Source organism: Mustela erminea, chromosome 17 (assembly GCF_009829155.1).
Source record: "Mustela erminea isolate mMusErm1 chromosome 17, mMusErm1.Pri, whole genome shotgun sequence".
In the NCBI taxonomy this organism is placed as follows: Eukaryota; Metazoa; Chordata; class Mammalia; order Carnivora; family Mustelidae; genus Mustela; species Mustela erminea.
Window position 1 is genome coordinate 38,352,794 of NC_045630.1, and position 19,926 is coordinate 38,372,719.

At 35.1% G+C, this 19,926-nt stretch overlaps 1 protein-coding gene across 3 annotated transcripts in view; it reads right to left on the bottom strand.

Annotated features, from left to right (window-relative positions):
* ZBTB41 (zinc finger and BTB domain containing 41) overlaps positions 1-19,926 on the bottom strand; it is a 45,709-nt gene that overhangs the window by 7,750 nt on the left and 18,033 nt on the right. For 2 of the 3 annotated variants that reach the window (XM_032317748.1, XM_032317749.1), the window contains exons 7-10: positions 15,525-15,620; positions 14,022-14,128; positions 12,340-12,445; positions 6,860-6,948 (exon numbers count right to left, since the gene is read on the bottom strand). In XM_032317748.1, the coding sequence (XP_032173639.1) occupies positions 6,860-6,948; positions 12,340-12,445; positions 14,022-14,128; positions 15,525-15,620 (398 nt within the window). Of the gene's footprint in view, positions 1-4,301; positions 4,489-6,859; positions 6,949-12,339; positions 12,446-14,021; positions 14,129-15,524; positions 15,621-19,926 lie in introns of those variants that run through there. The other variant, XM_032317750.1, reaches the window with a different exon arrangement.

The window sequence follows — 19,926 nt, forward strand, 5'->3', positions numbered from 1 at the left end:
GTCTAATCAACATAGGCCAAAAAAAGACCAATCAGGAATGCAAGATCTCATATTAAAAAATCAATGTCATTTATCTTATTAATAAGGGAAAAAGATATGATCACCTCAATAAATGCAGGAAAAAAATCTGATAAAATTCAACACCTATTCATAACACTCTAAATAAATGAGGAATGGATGGTAATTTATCTGATAAACAGTATATAGAAAACATCATACTTTTTAAAGATTTTATTTATTTGAGAGAAGAAAGAGAGCATGAGCAGGGGAGAAGGGCAGAGGGATAAGCAGACTCTCTGCTGAGCGGAGAGCTATGGAAGGGCTTAATCCCAGGACCCAGGATTATGACCTGAGCCAAAGGCAGGAGCTTAACTGACTGAGCCACCCAAGAGCCCCAGAACACATCTTACTTAATTATGAAATACTGAAAGCTTTTCCCTGGAGATTCAGAGTAAGACAAGGATGTCCACTACTCAGTATTTCTAATCATATACCACTAGTGATGTCAACCAAAGTAGTAAGGCCAAGAGGGAGAGAAAAGGATTTAGAAAGGGATAAATTAAATTTTCACTATTCACAGATGGCCAGTTTGTATGCCTAAAAAAATCCAAAAAAGAGATAAACTATGAAAATAACTTACAGCAAAGTCATTGGATAGAAAGTCAATATACAAACTCAACTGCATTTTTATACATCAGAAACAAATACAAATAAAAACACAGTTTTCAATTTTGTATAAAAACATCAAATATCTAGGCATATATCTAATGAAAATGTGCGAGATATCTGCACTAAAAAGTTTTAACTTCTTTTTTAAGTAGGCTCCATGTCCAAGGGCCTGAGACCATGACCCTGAGACCAAGAGTCATATGCTCCACCAAATGAACCAGGTACTCCCCAAAACCATAACATCTTTGAAAAACATTTAAAAGAACTTAAGTTAATGTACAGACTGTTCATGGATTGGATGATTCAATATTATAAAGATAATCAATTAAGGAAAAATTGACTATATAATTGAAAATGGAATATAATATTAATATAATATTATATTATATAATTAGTATATATTAAATATATTATATAATATATAACAATACATTGTAAAATATATATTAGAAAATATATAATTATATATTTTATATATAATTTATTTATATAATTATATAATTGTTATATAATTATTATATATTATAGGATTTATATTATAGTATAATTATAATGTAATATTATAATATATATTGAATATAATATTCAAGGACATTCTAATAAAATTCCAGCAGGTGTTCGTGTTTGGAAATTAGTAAGATATTTCAAAATTTGTCTAAAAACATAAAGGAACAAGAATAATAAAGACACCAAAAAAAAGTTGGATAATTTATAGTACCAGATATCAAGTCATAGTAATTTACATATATAGCAGTGGTGCAAGGATATACAAATAATACAAAAGAACTGAGCAAAGCCCAAAAAGAAACCACACATATATCATCACTTAATTTAAAACAAATATGCCAATGAAATGCTGTAAGGAAGGGATGGTCTTTCCGATAAATGGTGCTCGGGTAACTAGAGAGCTACATGCAAAAAGAAAGAAGTAAAAAAAGAAATTTGATCTTTACGTAATAATGAACACAAAAGTAAATTACAGAAGGTTCATAATCTAAATATGTAAGTTAAAACAGATCTTCGAGAAGGTAACAAAAAAATATATTAACAACCTTGGAATAGGCAGAAATTTCTCAAAGAGGATACAGTAAAAAACTAACTAGAAAAAAACCCCTGATACATGACTTCTAAAAAATTCTAAAACTTCATTCACTGAAAGATGCCATTACTAGAGTGAAGAGGGAAGCCACAGAGTAGAATGAATCTGCAATTTATATATCGAACAATGGACTCATCCAGAATACAGACATAACTCCTGAAGATGAATTAGAAAAAGACAAACAATCCAGTTTAAGAAAATCAACAGAAGAATGAATCAGGTATTCCAAGAAAGAGGATATTCAAATGAGTATATATGGGAAGGTGCTCAGTATCATTACTTTCACAGAGATGCAAATTAAAGCCACTTTGAGACAATGCTACATATCCATCAGAATAGCGCAGAAAAAAGGCAGTATCAAGTGCTGGTGAAAATAAGGAGCAACTGGAATTCTCATAAACCATATACTCACTGGTAAAAACACAAACTGGCATAATTACCTTAGAAAACTGTTCAGTCATGTCTACTAAAGTAGAACATATATGCATATCTTATCAGCCAACAAACCTGGCCAGGCATATACACAAAAGAAATTAATGTGTATGTATAATGAAAAATCATGAACAAGAATTTCAGAGCAGCTTTATTCATAATACATCCAGGTAATTACAAACCAAGTGTCCATCAAAGTACAATGGATAAATAAACATTTTATCAATAAAATGGATAAAATTATTATGAAAATTAAAGGAAATAAACCATTTCCATAGATGAATATCACAGACATCATACTGAGTGAAGTAAACAAGACAAAAAAAAAAAGTACATACTGTATGATTCCATTTATATCAAGTTCAAACAGGCAAAACTAATTAGTGGTGATAGAAGTCATAATAATGATTATTTTTCAAGGAGGTTATTAACTGGGAGGGACCAAAGAGGATACTTCTGCAATTCTGGTACTAGTAATATATTAATACTTTATATTAATCTAAGTGGTGTTTACGTAGATGTATTCACTTATAAAAATTCATTGAGGGGCACCTGGCTGGCTCAGTGGGTTAAAGCCTCTGCCTTCAGCTCAGGTCATGATCTCAGGGTCCTGGGATTGAGCCCCCACATCGGGCTCTTTGCTCAGCGGGGAGCCTGCTTCCCTTCCTCTCTCTGGCTGCCTCTCTGCCTACTTTGATCTCTGTCTGTCAAATAAATAAATAAAATAAAAATTCATTGAACTGTTCATTAAGATTTGGGTACTTTACATATAGTTTAAATAATTCTACCAAGTCTAAATTCAGGCCCTAAATTTATCAGCTTTAATGCCTGTTTTAAATGAATGCACTACATTTCAACAAGATTACTGCTGAGAACAGATCTAATCACTATTCTGAGAATTACAACAAGCAAAACGCGTAACAGATGAGAGTAAGTCATCTGAATTCCAACTTATTTCCCTAATTGTGCGGTTTGAAAACATCAGATAGATTAGATGTCAGTCATAGGTAAATATGATAAATTCATTCATTCAACAAATACTATTAAGCACCTACTATTTGCAAGTCCTGGGTTAGGCACTGATCATATCTTCTCATCTGAACCATTAAGTACACTGACCTGGCCAAAACTGAAACCAATCCATTAGTTACAGCTCACCTAGAGAAAGAATACATTAACAGAAAAGAAAAGGTCTATATGGGATCTAGTTAAGAGGATTCCAAAAAAACCTGAATCTGTTTCTTGAAAAAAGCAGTACAGATAATGCGCTAAGGGTATCCTGGCGAGGCAAAAGGAATCTGGAGAGCAAAATTATTCTGGTCACAAGAGAGGTACTAAGTTTAGCTTTACAAAACTAAAGATGATTCAGTATCCTTCACCATTTCCTTGATAAACTATTCCATAAAATTACTACTTAATTTTACTCTATAACTGTATTTAGCAATTTTTCTAGTTAATAAATTTAGCAACTCTGCTTCCTTGATTCGAGAAAAAGGATACCTTGGCTAGTACACTATTCATTCTCTAGAAAGTGAATAATAATAAGCTGACATTCTCGTGAATCTATTTCCAGTGGTAATTATGAAGACTCCTAAGAGTATTTATAGCTCTCAGTGTACAGATATAAAAGTGAGTTAAATCTCAGGAATGGACTTGGGAATATGGCAACCTGTTTTTGGAAGGGTCACACTGTCTGGGTAGCCTGATGATTAAATTAACATTAGGAGTTGGCAAACTATGGCCCGAAAGCTGAATACAGCCTCTTGCCTGTTTCTGTAAATGAAGTTTTATTCGAATACAGCCATGTTTATTTGATTACACATTATCCAAAGTTGCTTTCATGCTACAGAAGCACAGTTGAGTGATAGAGACTGTCTGGGCCACAAAGTCTTAAACATTTTTTAAATTAAAAAAAAAAAATTTTTTTTTTTAAAGATTTTATTTGACAGACAGAGATCACAAGTAGGCAGAAAGGCAGGCAGAGAGTGCGGGGGCGGGGGGTGCAGTGGGGTGGGGGAAGCAGGCTCCCTGCTGAGCAGAGAGCCCTATGCGGGGCTCATCCCAGGACGCTGAGATCATGACCCAAGCCGAAGGCAGAGGCTGTAACCCACTGAGCCACCCAGGTGCCCCACAGTCTTAAACATTTATTATTTAGCTCTTTACCAAAAAAGTTCACTGACCTCTGCTTTAGGTGATTTCTCCCTCTCGTTTCTTAACTGCCATAAACTTTATCTTATTCCGTGACTGAGTTCACTTCTGCAGTTTTCAATGGGCAGAGTGACTTGTCCCTAATTCCAATTGAGACATTCAGAGATGGAAATTCCACATTGTCACTGGTCACTGACTAATTACTAGAAGTCAATGTTTTCAAAAACTTAATATAATCATGAAGCCCTTATTAAGTTTCTCCTCTTAAATAATTCCTGCAGTTCTACAATTCTTTTTTTTTTTTTTAAAGATTTATTTATTTATTTGACAGATAGAGGTCACAAGTAGCCAGAGAGGCAGGCAGAGAGAGAAGGGGAAGCAGGCTCCCTGCTGAGCAGAGAGCGCAGATGCAGGGCTCAATCCCAGGACCCTGGGATCATGACCTAGAGCCGAAGGCAGAGGCTTTAACCCACTAAGCACCCTGGTGCCCCAGTTTTACAATTCTTAAATCATTAATGGTCTTGAATTAACTTCCTGTAAGTTCATCTCTTTCAAACCATAAGCTTATTAAGCTTATTATTCATAAATAATATGGAAGATAGCATTAATATGGTTTCCTCATTTTATATTCCTATTTATGTACCCCCAATTATGACTTTTTCCTTGGGGGGGGTGTATTTTATTTTTAATAGCAGCACTGTACAAGTAATAAATGAAATTGCCCAAATCCAGTTATTTTCCACTCTGGTATTTATGAAATCAATTATTTTTCTCTTCTAGAACAATGGCTTGAGAAAGTCCAAATAAATATAGAACAAAACAGCCATAAATGCACAAATAATTTTTTTTTTTTTTTTTAAAGAAAGGTTAGGTTTAAGAAGGGAGTTGAGGGAAATTGGAAGGGGAGATGAACCGTGAGAGACTATAGATTCTGAAAAACAATCTGAGGGTTTTGAAGGGGCGGGAGGGTGACAGGAGGGGGGAGCCTGGTAGTGGGTATTATGGAGGGCACATATGGCATGGAGCACTGGGTCTGGTGCATAAACAATGAATTCTGTTACGCTGAAAAGAAATAAAAATAATAAAAAAAAATGAAGAGAAAAAAAAGAATTCTTAATTTCTATGGGAAGTCAAACAAGGACTATGACAACATCTAAGAAAGAATCCAACACAGTGTGTATTTCAAAATATGGCAGCATTACCAAGGGGGAACAAAGAAGGGTTTAGAAAATGGTATCTTCTGGAAAGCAGCTGAAACAAATCATTCTATTATAAACTACCTAAAATCACAACTCACTATGTGAAAAGGAAAGTATACAAGAGTAACCTGGTAAGGGAAATAAAAATCAAAACCACACTGAGATACCACCTCACTCTAGTCAGAATGGCTAAAATGAACAAGTGAGGAAACGACAGATGTTGGAAAGAATGTGAAGAAAGGGGAACCCTCCTACACTATTGGTGGGAATGCAAGCTGGTGCAACCACTCTGGAAAACAGCATGGAGGTTCCTTAGAAAATTGAAAACAAAACTACCCTATGACCTAGCAATCAAACTACTGGGTATTTACCCTAAAGATACAAATGTAGTGATTCGAAGGGGCGCATGCACTCGAATGTTTACAGCAGCAATGTCCACAACAGCCAAACTATGGGAAGAACCTAGATGTCCATCAGCAGATGAATGGATAAAGAAGATGTTGTATATATACACAATGGAATACTATGCAACCATCAAAAGAAATGAAATCTTGCCATTTGCAACGACGTGGATGGAACTAGAGGGTATTATGCTGAGCGTAGTAAGTTCATCAGTGAAAGACGATCATCATATGATCTCAATGATAATGAGGAATTGGGAAGCAGAGTTGGGGCTTGTGGGGTAGGGAAGGAAAAAATGAAACAAAATGGGATCAGGAGGGAGACAAACCATAAGAGACTCCTAATCTCACAAAACAGACTGAGGATTGCTGGAGGAAGGGGAGGTGGAGAGGGTGGCTGGGTTATGGACATTGAGGAGGGTATGTGCTATGGTGAGTGCTGTGAAATGTATAAGCCTGATGATTCACAGACCTGTACCCCAGAGGCAAATAATACATTATATGTTAATAAGAATAATTTTTTAAAAAAAGAGTAACCTGGTAAGAATCAAATCCTATCTGACTTATTCATTCAAAAGAGGAAAAAAAAAGGAATGTCTTCAGAGAGTTACACAGATACAGCACAAACATAAATATCCAGAAAAGGGGAGTATTAGAGCTAAAAGGTGAGTAAATTCCCCATGGAGAAAAATTTGCCCGAATTTTACAAAATAATATTCAAAAATATTGAAGCTTATAGAGAACTGAAGGGCAGAATATTACTCATCCATGACTTCAATTTTAATAAAGTAAGTAAAAATCATATGGGGAAAAGACAAAAAATTTAACCAAGAACAACCAAGTTTAAAAGTCCGTATTTTACTCCTGAATAATTACACAAAAGTATAAATAAAATACCCATTAACTTTTACCTGAATGCGTCCGAAAATGCATTTCCAGACTTGATTTGCCTTTAAAAATTTTCTTACAAACATCGCATTGATGAAAGGTTGCTTTATATCTAAGAAACATAAAAAGGGTAGAGTTTTCAATATAACTTTAATAATATAATGAAAATAGGTTATAACACTTAAAAAGTTTACAGGTAATTCTCACATTAATACAGCACAGAACTCCAAAGGAATGTAGAAATACTTTTAAAGTACCAAACTTACTTCTGGCTCTTCCTCCTCCAGTTACATTCAATAAGCAAATCTATAAAAAGAGGCCTTAGACTTTAAACCACTTAATTTTAAGATTTAAATCACTAAACTCCTGTATTATTATTATTTGCTATTAAAAATATCAAAGGAAAAATTATAGGGACAGAAACAAAACAATTATGGGTTCAAGGAAGAAAAAAGGAGTTGAACAAAGAGGTCTGGCGGAAATTTAGGGGTGATGGACTACACTGTATCTTGACTGTGGTCACGGTTATATGACTACATGCATCTGTCAAAACATGCACAAAACTAGGAATTTCTCTGAATGTAGAGTATACCTTAGTCAAATTTAAAAAATAGATGCTGGGGCTGAATGAAGAGAAACTGCAGCAACTCAAAATGTGCCTCCATCAAAAAGGTGACACTGCTCCAATTGGTTCTCTTAATAACACAAATAATAAATATTACAAACTTGAAGCTAAATTTTATACTTAAATTTTAAAAGAACACAATATCAGACCTTTATTTTTATCACAGATTAATAGACATAAGAAGCTACAAGGTACTCAAATCTACCTTATCAAGCAGTAAAGTGCAGTACCTAAGAATATGTGTGTGTGATTTAAACAATCCTGGACTCCAATTTCATTGTGAGGATTAAGACATTGTAAAATGATTAGCATTTTAGTGGTGGTTATTAGGAAACCTATCATTTCACCTTGGAAGTAATTCATATCTGATGAGCATATGCCAAACTAACTCAAACACAGGTTACTATAATGTTCTGTAAGACAGTTTGCTTTTAACCTATCTACTGAGTCTTACTGGAATGTTTAACGCATATCGTTACCAATATTCAACAGCAACAGTACGCCTAAGGTTTCAAATGCCACTCGTACTTTTCAAGCCATTCAACTCAACATTTACAAAGCGGCTACAAAAACTCCATGCAAGGTCCTGTCTTCCAGAAACTTACTTCTACTTGATGAAACATTTAAAAAGATAATCTAGATTTAGTGACTTGGGAGTGTCACTGATGAACTTAGCAAAAGACCTGTAACTAGTATACTTGTTTTGTCTTATTCTGTTCATATCCACAGTAAGTACAAATGGAGATACAAACAGGGGCACACATAGAGAGACACAGGGGTCTTTTCTGCCCTGCATAGGACATTTAGTAATGCCTGAAGACATTTTTGGTTTTCACAACTGGGGCTAGGTAGGTGCTACTGCCATCTGGTGGACAGAAGTCAGGAATACCAATAAATAAACCTAAAGTGTACTGGCCAGCTCCCCAACAAAGAATTAGCCGGCCCAAAATGTCTAAATTGCTGTCACTAAGAAATCTTGGTCTATATTATGAACAGAGTGACTTTTTAAACACACATAAGCTCAAACACTTTAAGTGCCTCACAGTGAACATAGAATAAAGATAAAATCTACAAAGACCTCAATGGGTCAGGCCCTATGCATGTATCTGGGACTCTTCTTTCTCTTATGGATGTTAGAGTATGGGTTTTCAAGATAGGAGTAATAAAAAGTTCCAAATGAAGTTGAGATGCCCACTGTGAAAAGGACTTAAAAATGGGTGGCTCAGCTGGTGAAGTTTCTGCCTTCGGCTCAAGTCATGATTTCTGGGTCCTAGGATTGAGTCCTGCACTGAGCTCCCTGCTCAAGGGGTGCCTGCTTCTCCCTCTCCCTGTGCCCTCCCTTAACCTGTGCTCTCCCCCTCTTTCTCAAATAAATAAAATTATTTTTTAAAAATGTCTATTGAGTTAGAAATAAGGAACTTATGCTGACAACAATTTAAGAGGTATTAGTAAAATCAGAGATCACATCACAACAGCTTGTTACACTGAATGGAAAGTGGAGAAGTAGATATGGATACTGAAATAGAGACACCATTTTTAAATGTTTAAAAGGAAAGAAGAAATGTAGAAAATAATGGGTAAAAGGAGGGGTGCTAACCTTCATCACTCCACATTCTCTTCCTGGAAAATGGGCTTTAATGTATTCATGTATAAATCTTTATCCACAGGTCAGACTTCACTCCTGAGATTCAGACTTAGATTTACCTATCACATTTTATGTTTGAGTTTCTATTAAGCATCTCAAAGTCAATACACACCAAACAATTCATCATCTCCCTCTGTAAACTTAGTCCATCTTCCGTATTCTCTGTCTCAGTGGCTCATTTATCAAACATCCATTTGAAAAGAGGAACTCCTTGAGAACAGGAATTATCCATGACTACTCTCATTCTCTCAAAAAATTAAGTATTTTTTCAAATAAACACCTTCTACTATTTATTACTAATGCTACTCCTTAGCTAGGCGCCCACTATCTTTTTCCAAAATTCTAACAACTTTCTAAGTGGTTGATTTATTTCCCTCAATTTATCCACTACAAACCCAGCCTCCCTACACCAATAAGAGTGATCTACCCCAAAAGAAATCCAACTGTGTCACCCTCTTGTTTAAAATCTCCAATGGCTTTGTATCACACAGGAATAAGTATTGGTTCCATAAAATGATATGCAAGGCTTCACATTCTAGATCCACCATTAGCCAGCCCTTGTAGAAAGTGGAACCTACAGGTTCTGGTTCCAAAATTACCTACGCCAGTAGATAGACCCACAGGCTCCTGCACCAGTGAGGGAATTCCAAAATTCTTTCATAAGGTTTCCAAGATCAAAGTTATTTTCAAAATAAGACTGTAACATTATTTGCCTTTCTCGTTGTGTTGGCATTTACACTAAAGACATATACAAAAAAACATGGCAGGTAAAGGTGCTGGTATCTGAGCTCTAAACAAGGCAGTGGAACCAAAATGTACTAATGATCATTGTGCTCCTCACTGTCAGGCACTCACAAAAAGAAAAGAAAAATGTGGTAAAAGAGTTAAATTACTAATTTTACTTTCAGACTGTGGCCTTTGTACTGTTCTCAGTCATTAAGGCACAAGGACACAGGGGCCCTTCTGCACACTGAAGTACATGTGTCTGAGGGATGAGCTGAAGGAACCACTTTCTTTATGAAATACCATTTTGCTTGAAAGAATAAAAGACAAGCCATGGTTACAGACTTGAGTATTTGGCAGATACTTTCTTGAAAATTAAAAGAAGTAAACCTGTTACTTCAGTATTGTCATCAGTGATAAAGTTTGAGCTTTCGAGCTAGTATAAAGATTTTGGAGAACTTGTGGCTGCCCTTGTCACATTGACAGCTTCCCAATACACCTTTCTGAGAGACTGGAGGCAATGTGATTTGTTGATCTGCTACTGGGAAATGTGCTAACATTTAGACAACTGGCATAACTTACTGAACACATATTTTCCAAATGACAAATGCATATTACAACTTATGCACAGGTTAAAAAATTCATTCAAGTAAAAGACCAAGAGACTGTAACAGAGTATGCAATTTCATTAATCTTGTTTCAGATTGCACCTTGAAACTACCTTGAAGAAACTAGCACTTAAACAGTTTTGGTGTAGTAGCAAAGACTGTTAGCCACAATTATCTAAGACTGCTATACATCTAACTATGTATAGAGAGAGGCTGGATTTTCTTCATTTACTTCAAATAAAATAATGCATGGCAGTAAATACGGTAATCCAACTGTCTTCTATAAAGCCAGTAGACAGATTTACATATGGGCATATTACTATATGGCAATATTATTATTTTTAAGTGAATTAATAAATAAGTACTTAATTTTTTCTCAACTGAATTTCTAATACATTTACATAACTTAAATAATGTAATTTTTATATTGTAATTTATATAATAAGAGCTCCTGAGATACTGAACAGTTTTTAAAAGTATAAAGGAGTTGAGAAAAAGTTATAGAATCTCAGAAGCAAGTGAGTCTGCAGTTCAGTCTATTTTCCATCCATTCATACAATATGTAAAATTTCTTATTTCCTTCTTTAAAAAAAAAATATTTATTTTTTTTATTTGAGAGAGTGCACCCAATCCACAGGAGAAACAGAGGAAGAGGAACAAGCAGACTGCACTGAGCAAGGGACCTGACGCTGGGCTTGATCCCATGACCCCGAGATCACAACTTGAGCCAAAATCAAGAGCTGGATGCTTAATTGACTGAGCCACCCAGGTGCCCCCTTATTTCCTTTTCGATACAGCATCATATGTATCTTTCTATTCTAGCACTTAATAAGATTCCTATTATCTCATGAATACAAGAATTCAAGACTATAATGAATACACTGACTCATTGAACCACTGAATAAAATCAGTGAAAGAAAATATAAACCAGTATATGGAAATATAAAAAACAGATAAAAATCAGCACTTCCTACTCTTCTTCAATATAGTCTATCACACACTACATTTAAATATATTATGTATATTTCGTTGATCATGCTCAGTATATTAACCTAAGCTTCTTGGCACCCTGGACCATGTCTATTACTTAGCATTTGTTCCAACATTTAGTCCAAGAACATGGATTCTCTGAACATTTTACACTCAACAACTCATCTCAGTTAAACTTTGACTAAACCTTATTAAAAATTTTGTGTTGAAAATAAAAAGAGAGACCAAAAAAACAGACTTTTAGAGAATAAACTGGTAGTTATTAGAGAGAGATGGGCAGGGGGAATAGGTGAAACAGGCTGGGGATTTAGAAGTACATTTATCATGATGATCACTGAATAATGTATAGAATTGTTGAATTACTATATTGTATATCTGAAACTAATATAATTGTATGCTAAGTATATTGGAATTACAAAAAAAGTTGGTGTTTAGGACAGCACATGCCTCCTTCAAATAAAATACCACTTTAAATGCTCAGTGTGCTTAAAAAGAAATTAAATTCTGACTAGAAAGTGTCTTCATAATTGCTCTTATTAAGTATAATATATAGGCAGCACACTTATATTTTTAGGTAAGAGCCACAGCAACCAAAGATAAATGACGAGATCAGGCGCGTTCAGGGTGGTATGGCCATAGACAACCAAAGATAAATGAAATGCCCAAAGAATTTCTAGATTTTATATTAATCATTAACTTCAACATCTACCACCTTTAGCCTAAGTCAAATGAAAACAAGTAAAACAAAAATGTTTCATTCAGTTCCTTTAGGTCTGCAGAGAAGGAACAGAAGCCAGAAAAATAGAGCTAGTTAACTTACCCCAGCTAAACAAAAAAAACTATGAGGCAAGTTATAACTTTCCTCTAACTTACACTTATCCAATGTAGTAATCAAATTGCTTTTTCACTTACTTTTGCCACACCTTCTCTCCCAGGTGTACACTTTTGTAATGAACAGTGAGATGATCCCTACGACCAAAACATTTTCCACATTCTTCACACTGATGAGCCTTCTCACCTTAAAGACCCAAATATTTTGATTATAATATGCACTTCACTTTTACCTCCAGAAATATTATCAAACAGTAAGATAACATAGTGGGAAATACAACAGAAAAGTAAAGCCACCCTTTATTCTGGGCTATTTGCTTTATATTCTTAATCAAATATCTTTCTTCAGTGAATCTATGCTTATTTTCATGGATGTGAGCCCTTTTCCCTCACTTGGAAAAGAAACCACTTGGATTTTTGCTGTAGATTTCAAATCTTACGTTTCAACATAACACAGCAAAATAAATGAAATTACTTCAAACCTCAGTAACTTTCTGGGAGTAGAGTAGGTCTAGATGTCAAACACTTCAAATGAAAATATAATGAATCAAGAAGAGGCTGTTTTACTGTTGATAAAAAGGACCTGAACATTTTCAGATCTTTGCTGTATTTTTTTTTTAAGGATTTCATTTATTTATTTGAGAGAGACAGTGAGCAAGAGAGCACAAGCAGGATGGAGGAGTAGGAGGAGAGAGAGAAGCAGACTCCCCATTGAACAGGGAGACTGACAAGGGGCTCGATCCCAGGATCCTGGGATCACGACCTGAGCTGAACGTAGATGCTTAACCAACTGAGCCACTCTGGCACCCCTCTTTGTACTTCATTTTTAAAGTATTTTTTTATCTGTGGGGATTTCACACATTTATTTGTAATGAGCCAAAATATAAATATGATGTAAAATTCCAGATGAGTCCCACTTCTCATCTCTATTCTTATATTCAGTTACAAAGGCTTGCCTTTAAAAACTTAATCCAGTATGCAATTAAAGCATGTGATCTCTAGAATTAGGAATTTAGAATTCTCCTCCTGAAAATGAAAATGTGTAATTTCAGTGAAAATGTCACCAGACTGTTAGCATCTCTTAAAAGTATTGATAACAACTGCACGCTGCAACCTCACTGAGATCATGTAAGAAAATAATTAAAATAATAAATAATAAATAAAAATAATTTTCATACTTTATATTTAGATTATATTCATAATAATAATAATCACCTGTTCTACTGTGCTCATAGATGGCTCCTTCCCATTATTGTGCTCATATAGTTGACTTTCTAAGCACTTCCTGAACGTCAATCCAGAGGAAAATATTGAAAGAAAGCCCCAGAATATAAAAATTATAAATATGGTATAAAGATCTGAAACTGATCAGGATTATTAAGGTACTCTTTTCCAAAAACAGGGTTTTAAAAATTCCTATTACATAAACTTTAAAACCCAACTATAATCATTTCTCTTCAAATACGTTTTGCTAACCAATTATTGCAGACATCCACATAATATATAAAATGCAAATTTTGAGAATTTGATTAAAATAAACATCAAAATATAGTCTATAGTCATAACAGGTAACCAAATGATTAAAATTACAGTGAACAAAAACATGGCACAAAATTATGTTCCTTTCAGATATTTAAAAAAAAGTTTTCAGAATCAGCATTATCAATGATAAATTATCAAAATTATAGCCAACATAAGCATGATGTAGTATGTTCTCTAGTAGGTTCTTTTTCAAGGATTTTGTAAACATCATTACAAAGTACCTGAATGTATTTTTTTGTGCTTTGTAAGATGGTCATGACGAATGAACGTTTTCCCACATTCATCACATTCATATCTTTTATCATCATGATGTACTCGTAAGTGAAGTCTATAAAGAAAAAAAAGTTGAAGACCATAAAAACTGGTGACACCAAAGGAAAAATCTTGATTAACTCTAACTAAGGGAAACTGGGTTGTTTACTCACCCACCTTCATACATTATTTGCTCCACTTCTATGACTTTCATCTTTCCCCACTCTCTTACTACCTAACTCTGGGGTTTCTACTCATCTCTTTCAAAAAATGAAACACCTTAACATCTGCACATACACTATGTCTCCAAGACCTTCCTTCCTGACCTAGATCCTCAATCTACTTCACTGAACATACTAAATGTCTAGGGTCACTATCTGACTGGTGGAGTTTCAGAGACAGCAGAAGTAGGAATGAGCCGGGAGGAATCAGAATCAGACAAATGGGTAAGTGACTTACACTCATGATATAGCAAATAATTAAGAATTAACCCTTCTCTGTACAACTGATACCACTTACAAATCAACACATGAGAATTTAGTAAATTTTATAAGTAATCAACTTTCTGAAAATTACATTTTGTTACTTTTTTCACACTAATCACTTTGGTTGTAGTTCATTTTATAGTCATTTTATAGTGTAGTTCATTTTATAGTCACCCAAAGATAGATTATAAAAGGTTTAAATTATTAAAATTCAATTAACTTGAATTATTTTTAGCACCATAATCCTCCACCTATAAATATCCCAGTGAAATGAATAACTTTCCCATTCAAGTTGCCAAAACAGATATTGATTCCACAACAAAAGATGTAGTTCACCTACATCTAACTACATGTAAAATTAAAAATTTTTTTAAAAAGAGGTAAATAATAAGTGAAAGTGCAAACATTAAAGCCTTAAGATTAAAAGCCCCAAGAGCATTATTAAACCTGTAAAATGTACACGTTTCACAGAAGGTAGTTAATTATTTATTCAGGAAAAAGCCAACTTTTCATAGACTGGAAATGTGGTCTGGTATTCAGCTATTAAAAACAGTTAGACAGGTTACAACTAATACACAGAAGATTTTTCAACATTTAGAGTCTTAGAGTTTTCAATTTTGCCATATTTCATACTGAAATATTTTCAGATGATCAAGAGTAATGAAATATACTAAGGTTAGAATATCAGAGTTTTAATGAGCTTTGATTCAAAGAAAAGTAATGCAATAAACATTTAAATGACAGTTACTTGGACAGTAAAGCATTTAGCAAACTTGGTGATGAAATATTTAATATTTTGCACTATAGAATAAAAGACTATTAAAAGTTGTAATGTTGGGGAAAGTCTGTAAGTAAAGTTTTTTTGCATAACTTTATTTATTGTAAGTGCTAAGAAATGTTTTAATTCAACAAACAACTAATGCAATGATAAAATGGAATTACAATAATTTATCTTACCTAATATAGGGGGAAAATGGCTTGACTTACCTGTATGAACTTCCATGACGGAAACTTTGCCCACAGATACTACACAGATGAGGTTTTTCTCCACTGTGGATTCTCAAATGTTCTTTCAAAGTAGTCCTGTGTTAAAAAAAATATACATTTATCTAAAGACATCTATTGTCAATATTTATATTAAGGAGGTTTCAGGGATGTCTGGGTGGCTCCGTCACTTAAGCATCGGACTCCTGATTTCAGCTCAGGTCATGATCTCAGGGTTGTGAGACCAAGCCCTGCATAGGGCTCCATGCTGAGTGTGGAGCTTCCTTAAGATTCTCTCTCTCTCCCTCTTTCTCTGCCCCTACCCCTGCTTTCATTCTCTCTCAGGCACGATTTTCAGAAAGCTTACTAGAAAGATATTCAAGCTAACAGATCTTATGTCAATTTTCCCTTTCTCCTATAGTATTTTCGCTTTTTATTGGGTTAGTCTCACCAGTGCATAATCATGCCTGTTTTGTCTCTTTCCTTTAAAAACACATACACATACACAAAATTAACTTTGGCTTCCTTTGCCACCAACTTAAGCAGCTATCAAGAAGTACAACAAAAGGGTCGCCTAGGTGGCTCAGTAGGTTAAGCCTCTGTTTTCGGCTCAGGTCGTGCGTGATCCCAGGGTCCTGGGATCGAGCCCCACATTGGACTCTCTGTTCTGCAGGGAGCCTGATTCCCTCTCTGCCTACTTGTGATCTCTCTGTCAAATAAATGAATAAAATCGTTAAAAAAAAAGTACAATAAAAAATCCTCAACTGTACTACTGCGTTAGGTAAAGCTGATGTGAATTTTAGCAGAGAGAATTTAATAATATATAAACAATCCAGTTTATCAGTACCATTCCTTTCAAATATGTGCTCAGTAATCTGTGAAAAGAATGTTTTAGGGCAAAGAAAGCTTTACAAGTCCTTGTAACTTCCAGATGCCAATGTGAAAAAGGACAACCATATAAAGAATACAATTACTGTCATTCCTAAATTCTCCAGCCCTACTAACCTGGGATGGACTTGTTAAAATAAAAAACAGAGATTAGCCTTGAAAATTGCCGGGGAAACAAGTCCCACAAACAAAGCCTAACGCAGCTTATTTTGCAAGGGTAACTTGTGCTGGGTCATTTGTTTATGCCTCTGAAAACCATAGGCAAAACCTAAACCCTTTCCCAAGGCTGATGTGAGGTAACCATTAACCCATTCCCTATCACTTAAGAAAATCCTGATGTCACAACCAACCACTGTAAAGAATAATCAGTCACTGCTTTCTCACTGTATAAGCTGCATAAAACAACATACCTGAGTCTCATTCTGTGTTTTGGTTGGAGTGTTCCTGGTTTGCAAACTCTCTTTTTATAGATGCACAATAAGGTTTTACTAATTACTACTTTGGTGATGCACTGGTTTTACTTCTGTTACTTCTGAACAGGGTATTGTCCAACCACTGCTGCTCCAAACACACAGCTAGCATTTCCTATAGTTCTAACACTCAGAAATTTCCTTCATATGTAAAGTTCTGAGTAAGGACAGCGAAGTTATTTTGGGAGGAAAGACAGTAAAAGGCAATGTGTCTGACTTTAGCAGGCTTTTTACTGTTTCTATTACTTGCATTTATTTTAATCCCACATCTAGTGAGTATTAAGGCTGAACCTGAAATGAAGGCAGATCTATGCCAGTAGATGGTGCTCTTCTACAAGGCCCATCAACACTTGACAGGAGCATCTGCAGGTATATTCTGCTTTGTAGAAATTATCCCTAGAACTATTCCAGACTCCTACCTATTAGGTAATTAAAAGTGAAAAGATAGAGTGTTTTAATTTTTGGTTTGCTTTTTGTTTTATAGAAAGACTTTTAAGAAAAAAGAATGTATAATGCATAAAATGAACTATATCCATCTGTAAGTTTTCATGTAAATATAGCATACTGATTTTCCTATTTTACCATCATATCAATTTGGTATTTTAAGATCGTGGCACTTCTAATGTTTTAAAATTATGGAACTCTCATTTAATGAAGGCTATAAAATGTATACATATTTTTAAAAGACATCTATTATTACACTTCAATGCAGGATGAGGCCTAGAACATTGTTATACCTTAGAATGCCTCTACATATTCCTCCTTGATTTCTCAGAGATAACTATTTATGTTAACCATTCCCTTTCTTCTTTGTTTTACTACCTAGCAGTATATATATACTACGTATTTTTGAAAAACAGTAGCAAGCACAAATCTAACAATATTGCTACTATTAGGTAAAGAGCCTACAGAAATAGTATGAACAGTGTCTCTGTATCAAAGTCTGGCTGTAGCTTGCCTGAGCATTGGCAAAAGCCCTTTCCAACATGTCAGCAGGTAAGGTCAAAAAATGAATACTGGAAAAGAGGGTACATCACAATTAGAGCATCTGACTATCTAGAGTGGATCAGGTACTAGAAGTCCGACAGAAATACAGCCAACGTAAATAGGCTGCTGTATATATTTTGCTTCTAAGCTTACTATGAACTACGTCTAATTTTCAGAGACAGGTTGAAAAAGAACATTTCTGTGAAATGAAACAAGTATGGTTAAATCAAGAAGCAAGGAATAAATACAATAGTAGGAACCTCATTAGCATGCACATACTATACAGTAGCAGAGTACAGGTGACAATTTGAATCAGGGAGAAGGAAATGGGGAACTGCTATTCATTGGATACTTTCAGTTGCACAAGATGGGTAAATTCTAGAGGCCTGCTATACAACATTAGGCCATAACACAATAATAATACTCTATTAGTAACTTAATACTATATTATAACTTAGTAACAATACTGTATTGTACACTTAAACATTTGTTAAGAGGGTAGACCTCATGTCAAATGTTCTTACCACAGAAAATAAAAAATAAATTTTGGGATCAGACCTACTCTCGCATTTTGTCCCCTATTTAAAAGAGGCACATGCCAGCAGGGATCTTAGCAATGACAGCTTCAGTCTGTCCCATGGCATTACTACTACTAGTGTGGGCTGACTTCCCATTGTTACACATGTTGCCCATCTGACAACTTGGAAACTTCATGCACCATCCTCCTATGAATTCCCTTTGCCTCTTTTCAGGATTAGAATTTCTATCTCCTGAAGCCCTGGTCTTCCTCTTCATCGGTTTATGTTCTCATTCTGGTGAATGAGAATTCAGCTGCTTCACGAGAAGGAATACATCAAAGGCCACTTTCTGATGTCACAAAAGATGTCTTAATAATCCTCAGACCTTATTGTCAGTTTGACTAAGAACAGAATTCTAGCTGGAAATAAGCTTCTTTAAGAATCTTCAAAGTCGGGGGGGGTGCCTCAGTGGCTCATGGGTTAAAGCCCCTGCCTTCAGCTCAGGTCAGGATCTCAGGGTCCTGGGATCGAGCCCCACATTGCATCAGGCTCTCTGCTCAGCAGGGAGCCTGTTCCCTAACCCCCACCCTCTCTCCCCCTGCTTCTCTGCCTACTTATGATCTCTGTCAAATTAATAAATAAAATCTTAAAAAAAAAAAAAAGAATCTTCAAAGTTGGGGCGCCTGGGTGGTTCAGTGGGTTAAAGCCTCAGCCTTTGGCTCAGGCCATGATGATCCCAGGATCCTGGGATCAGGCCCCACATCCGGCTCTCTGCTCAGTGGGGAGTCTGCTTCCCCCTCTCTCTCTGCCTGCTTCTCTGCCTACCTGTGATCTCTCTCTACCAAATAAATAAATAAAATATTAAAAAAAAGAAAATCTTCAAAGTAACACTGTATCATCTTATTTCTAGTGTTGCTGTTCAGAGAAATGTCTAAGTAATTCTAATTCGTAACTCAGTATATGTAACTTTTTTCCCCTGAACAATTAGAAGCATATAGAAGCTTCACTTTGTCCCCAGTGTTCTGAAATACCACAGTGATGTATCTGGGAGTAGGTTTATTTTCATCTGATGTCCTAAGCATTTGATGGATAATTTTAGTCTGGCAACACATGTCCTTCAGTTTTGGGAAATTATCTTGAATTATTCAGTGACGATTTTTCCCTTGCTATTTTCATTGTTTGCTCTTTCTTTCTGGACCTCTTGACTATTCTCTAATCCTTATTTTACAATTGTTTAACTTTTTGTTCTTTATCTTTTGGGAGATTCCCTCAACTTTGTTCTTTAATTCTTTGTTCTTCAATCCATTAAGGTCTTCACTTTGTCTATTATGCCTTGAATGTCAGAGAGCTCTGATCTGTTACAGCATCCTGTTCTTGTCGAATGGATTCTAGATCCATAATATGAATATTTTTCTCATGAAGCGCCCAGTTGTTTACTTATTTTCTTGCAAGTTTTCTTCTTTCTGAATAATCTGTTTCCTTCAAGGTTTTTTTTTTTTTTCTTCTTCTTCCTGACTATGTTAGAACCTAGCTTCCATGTTA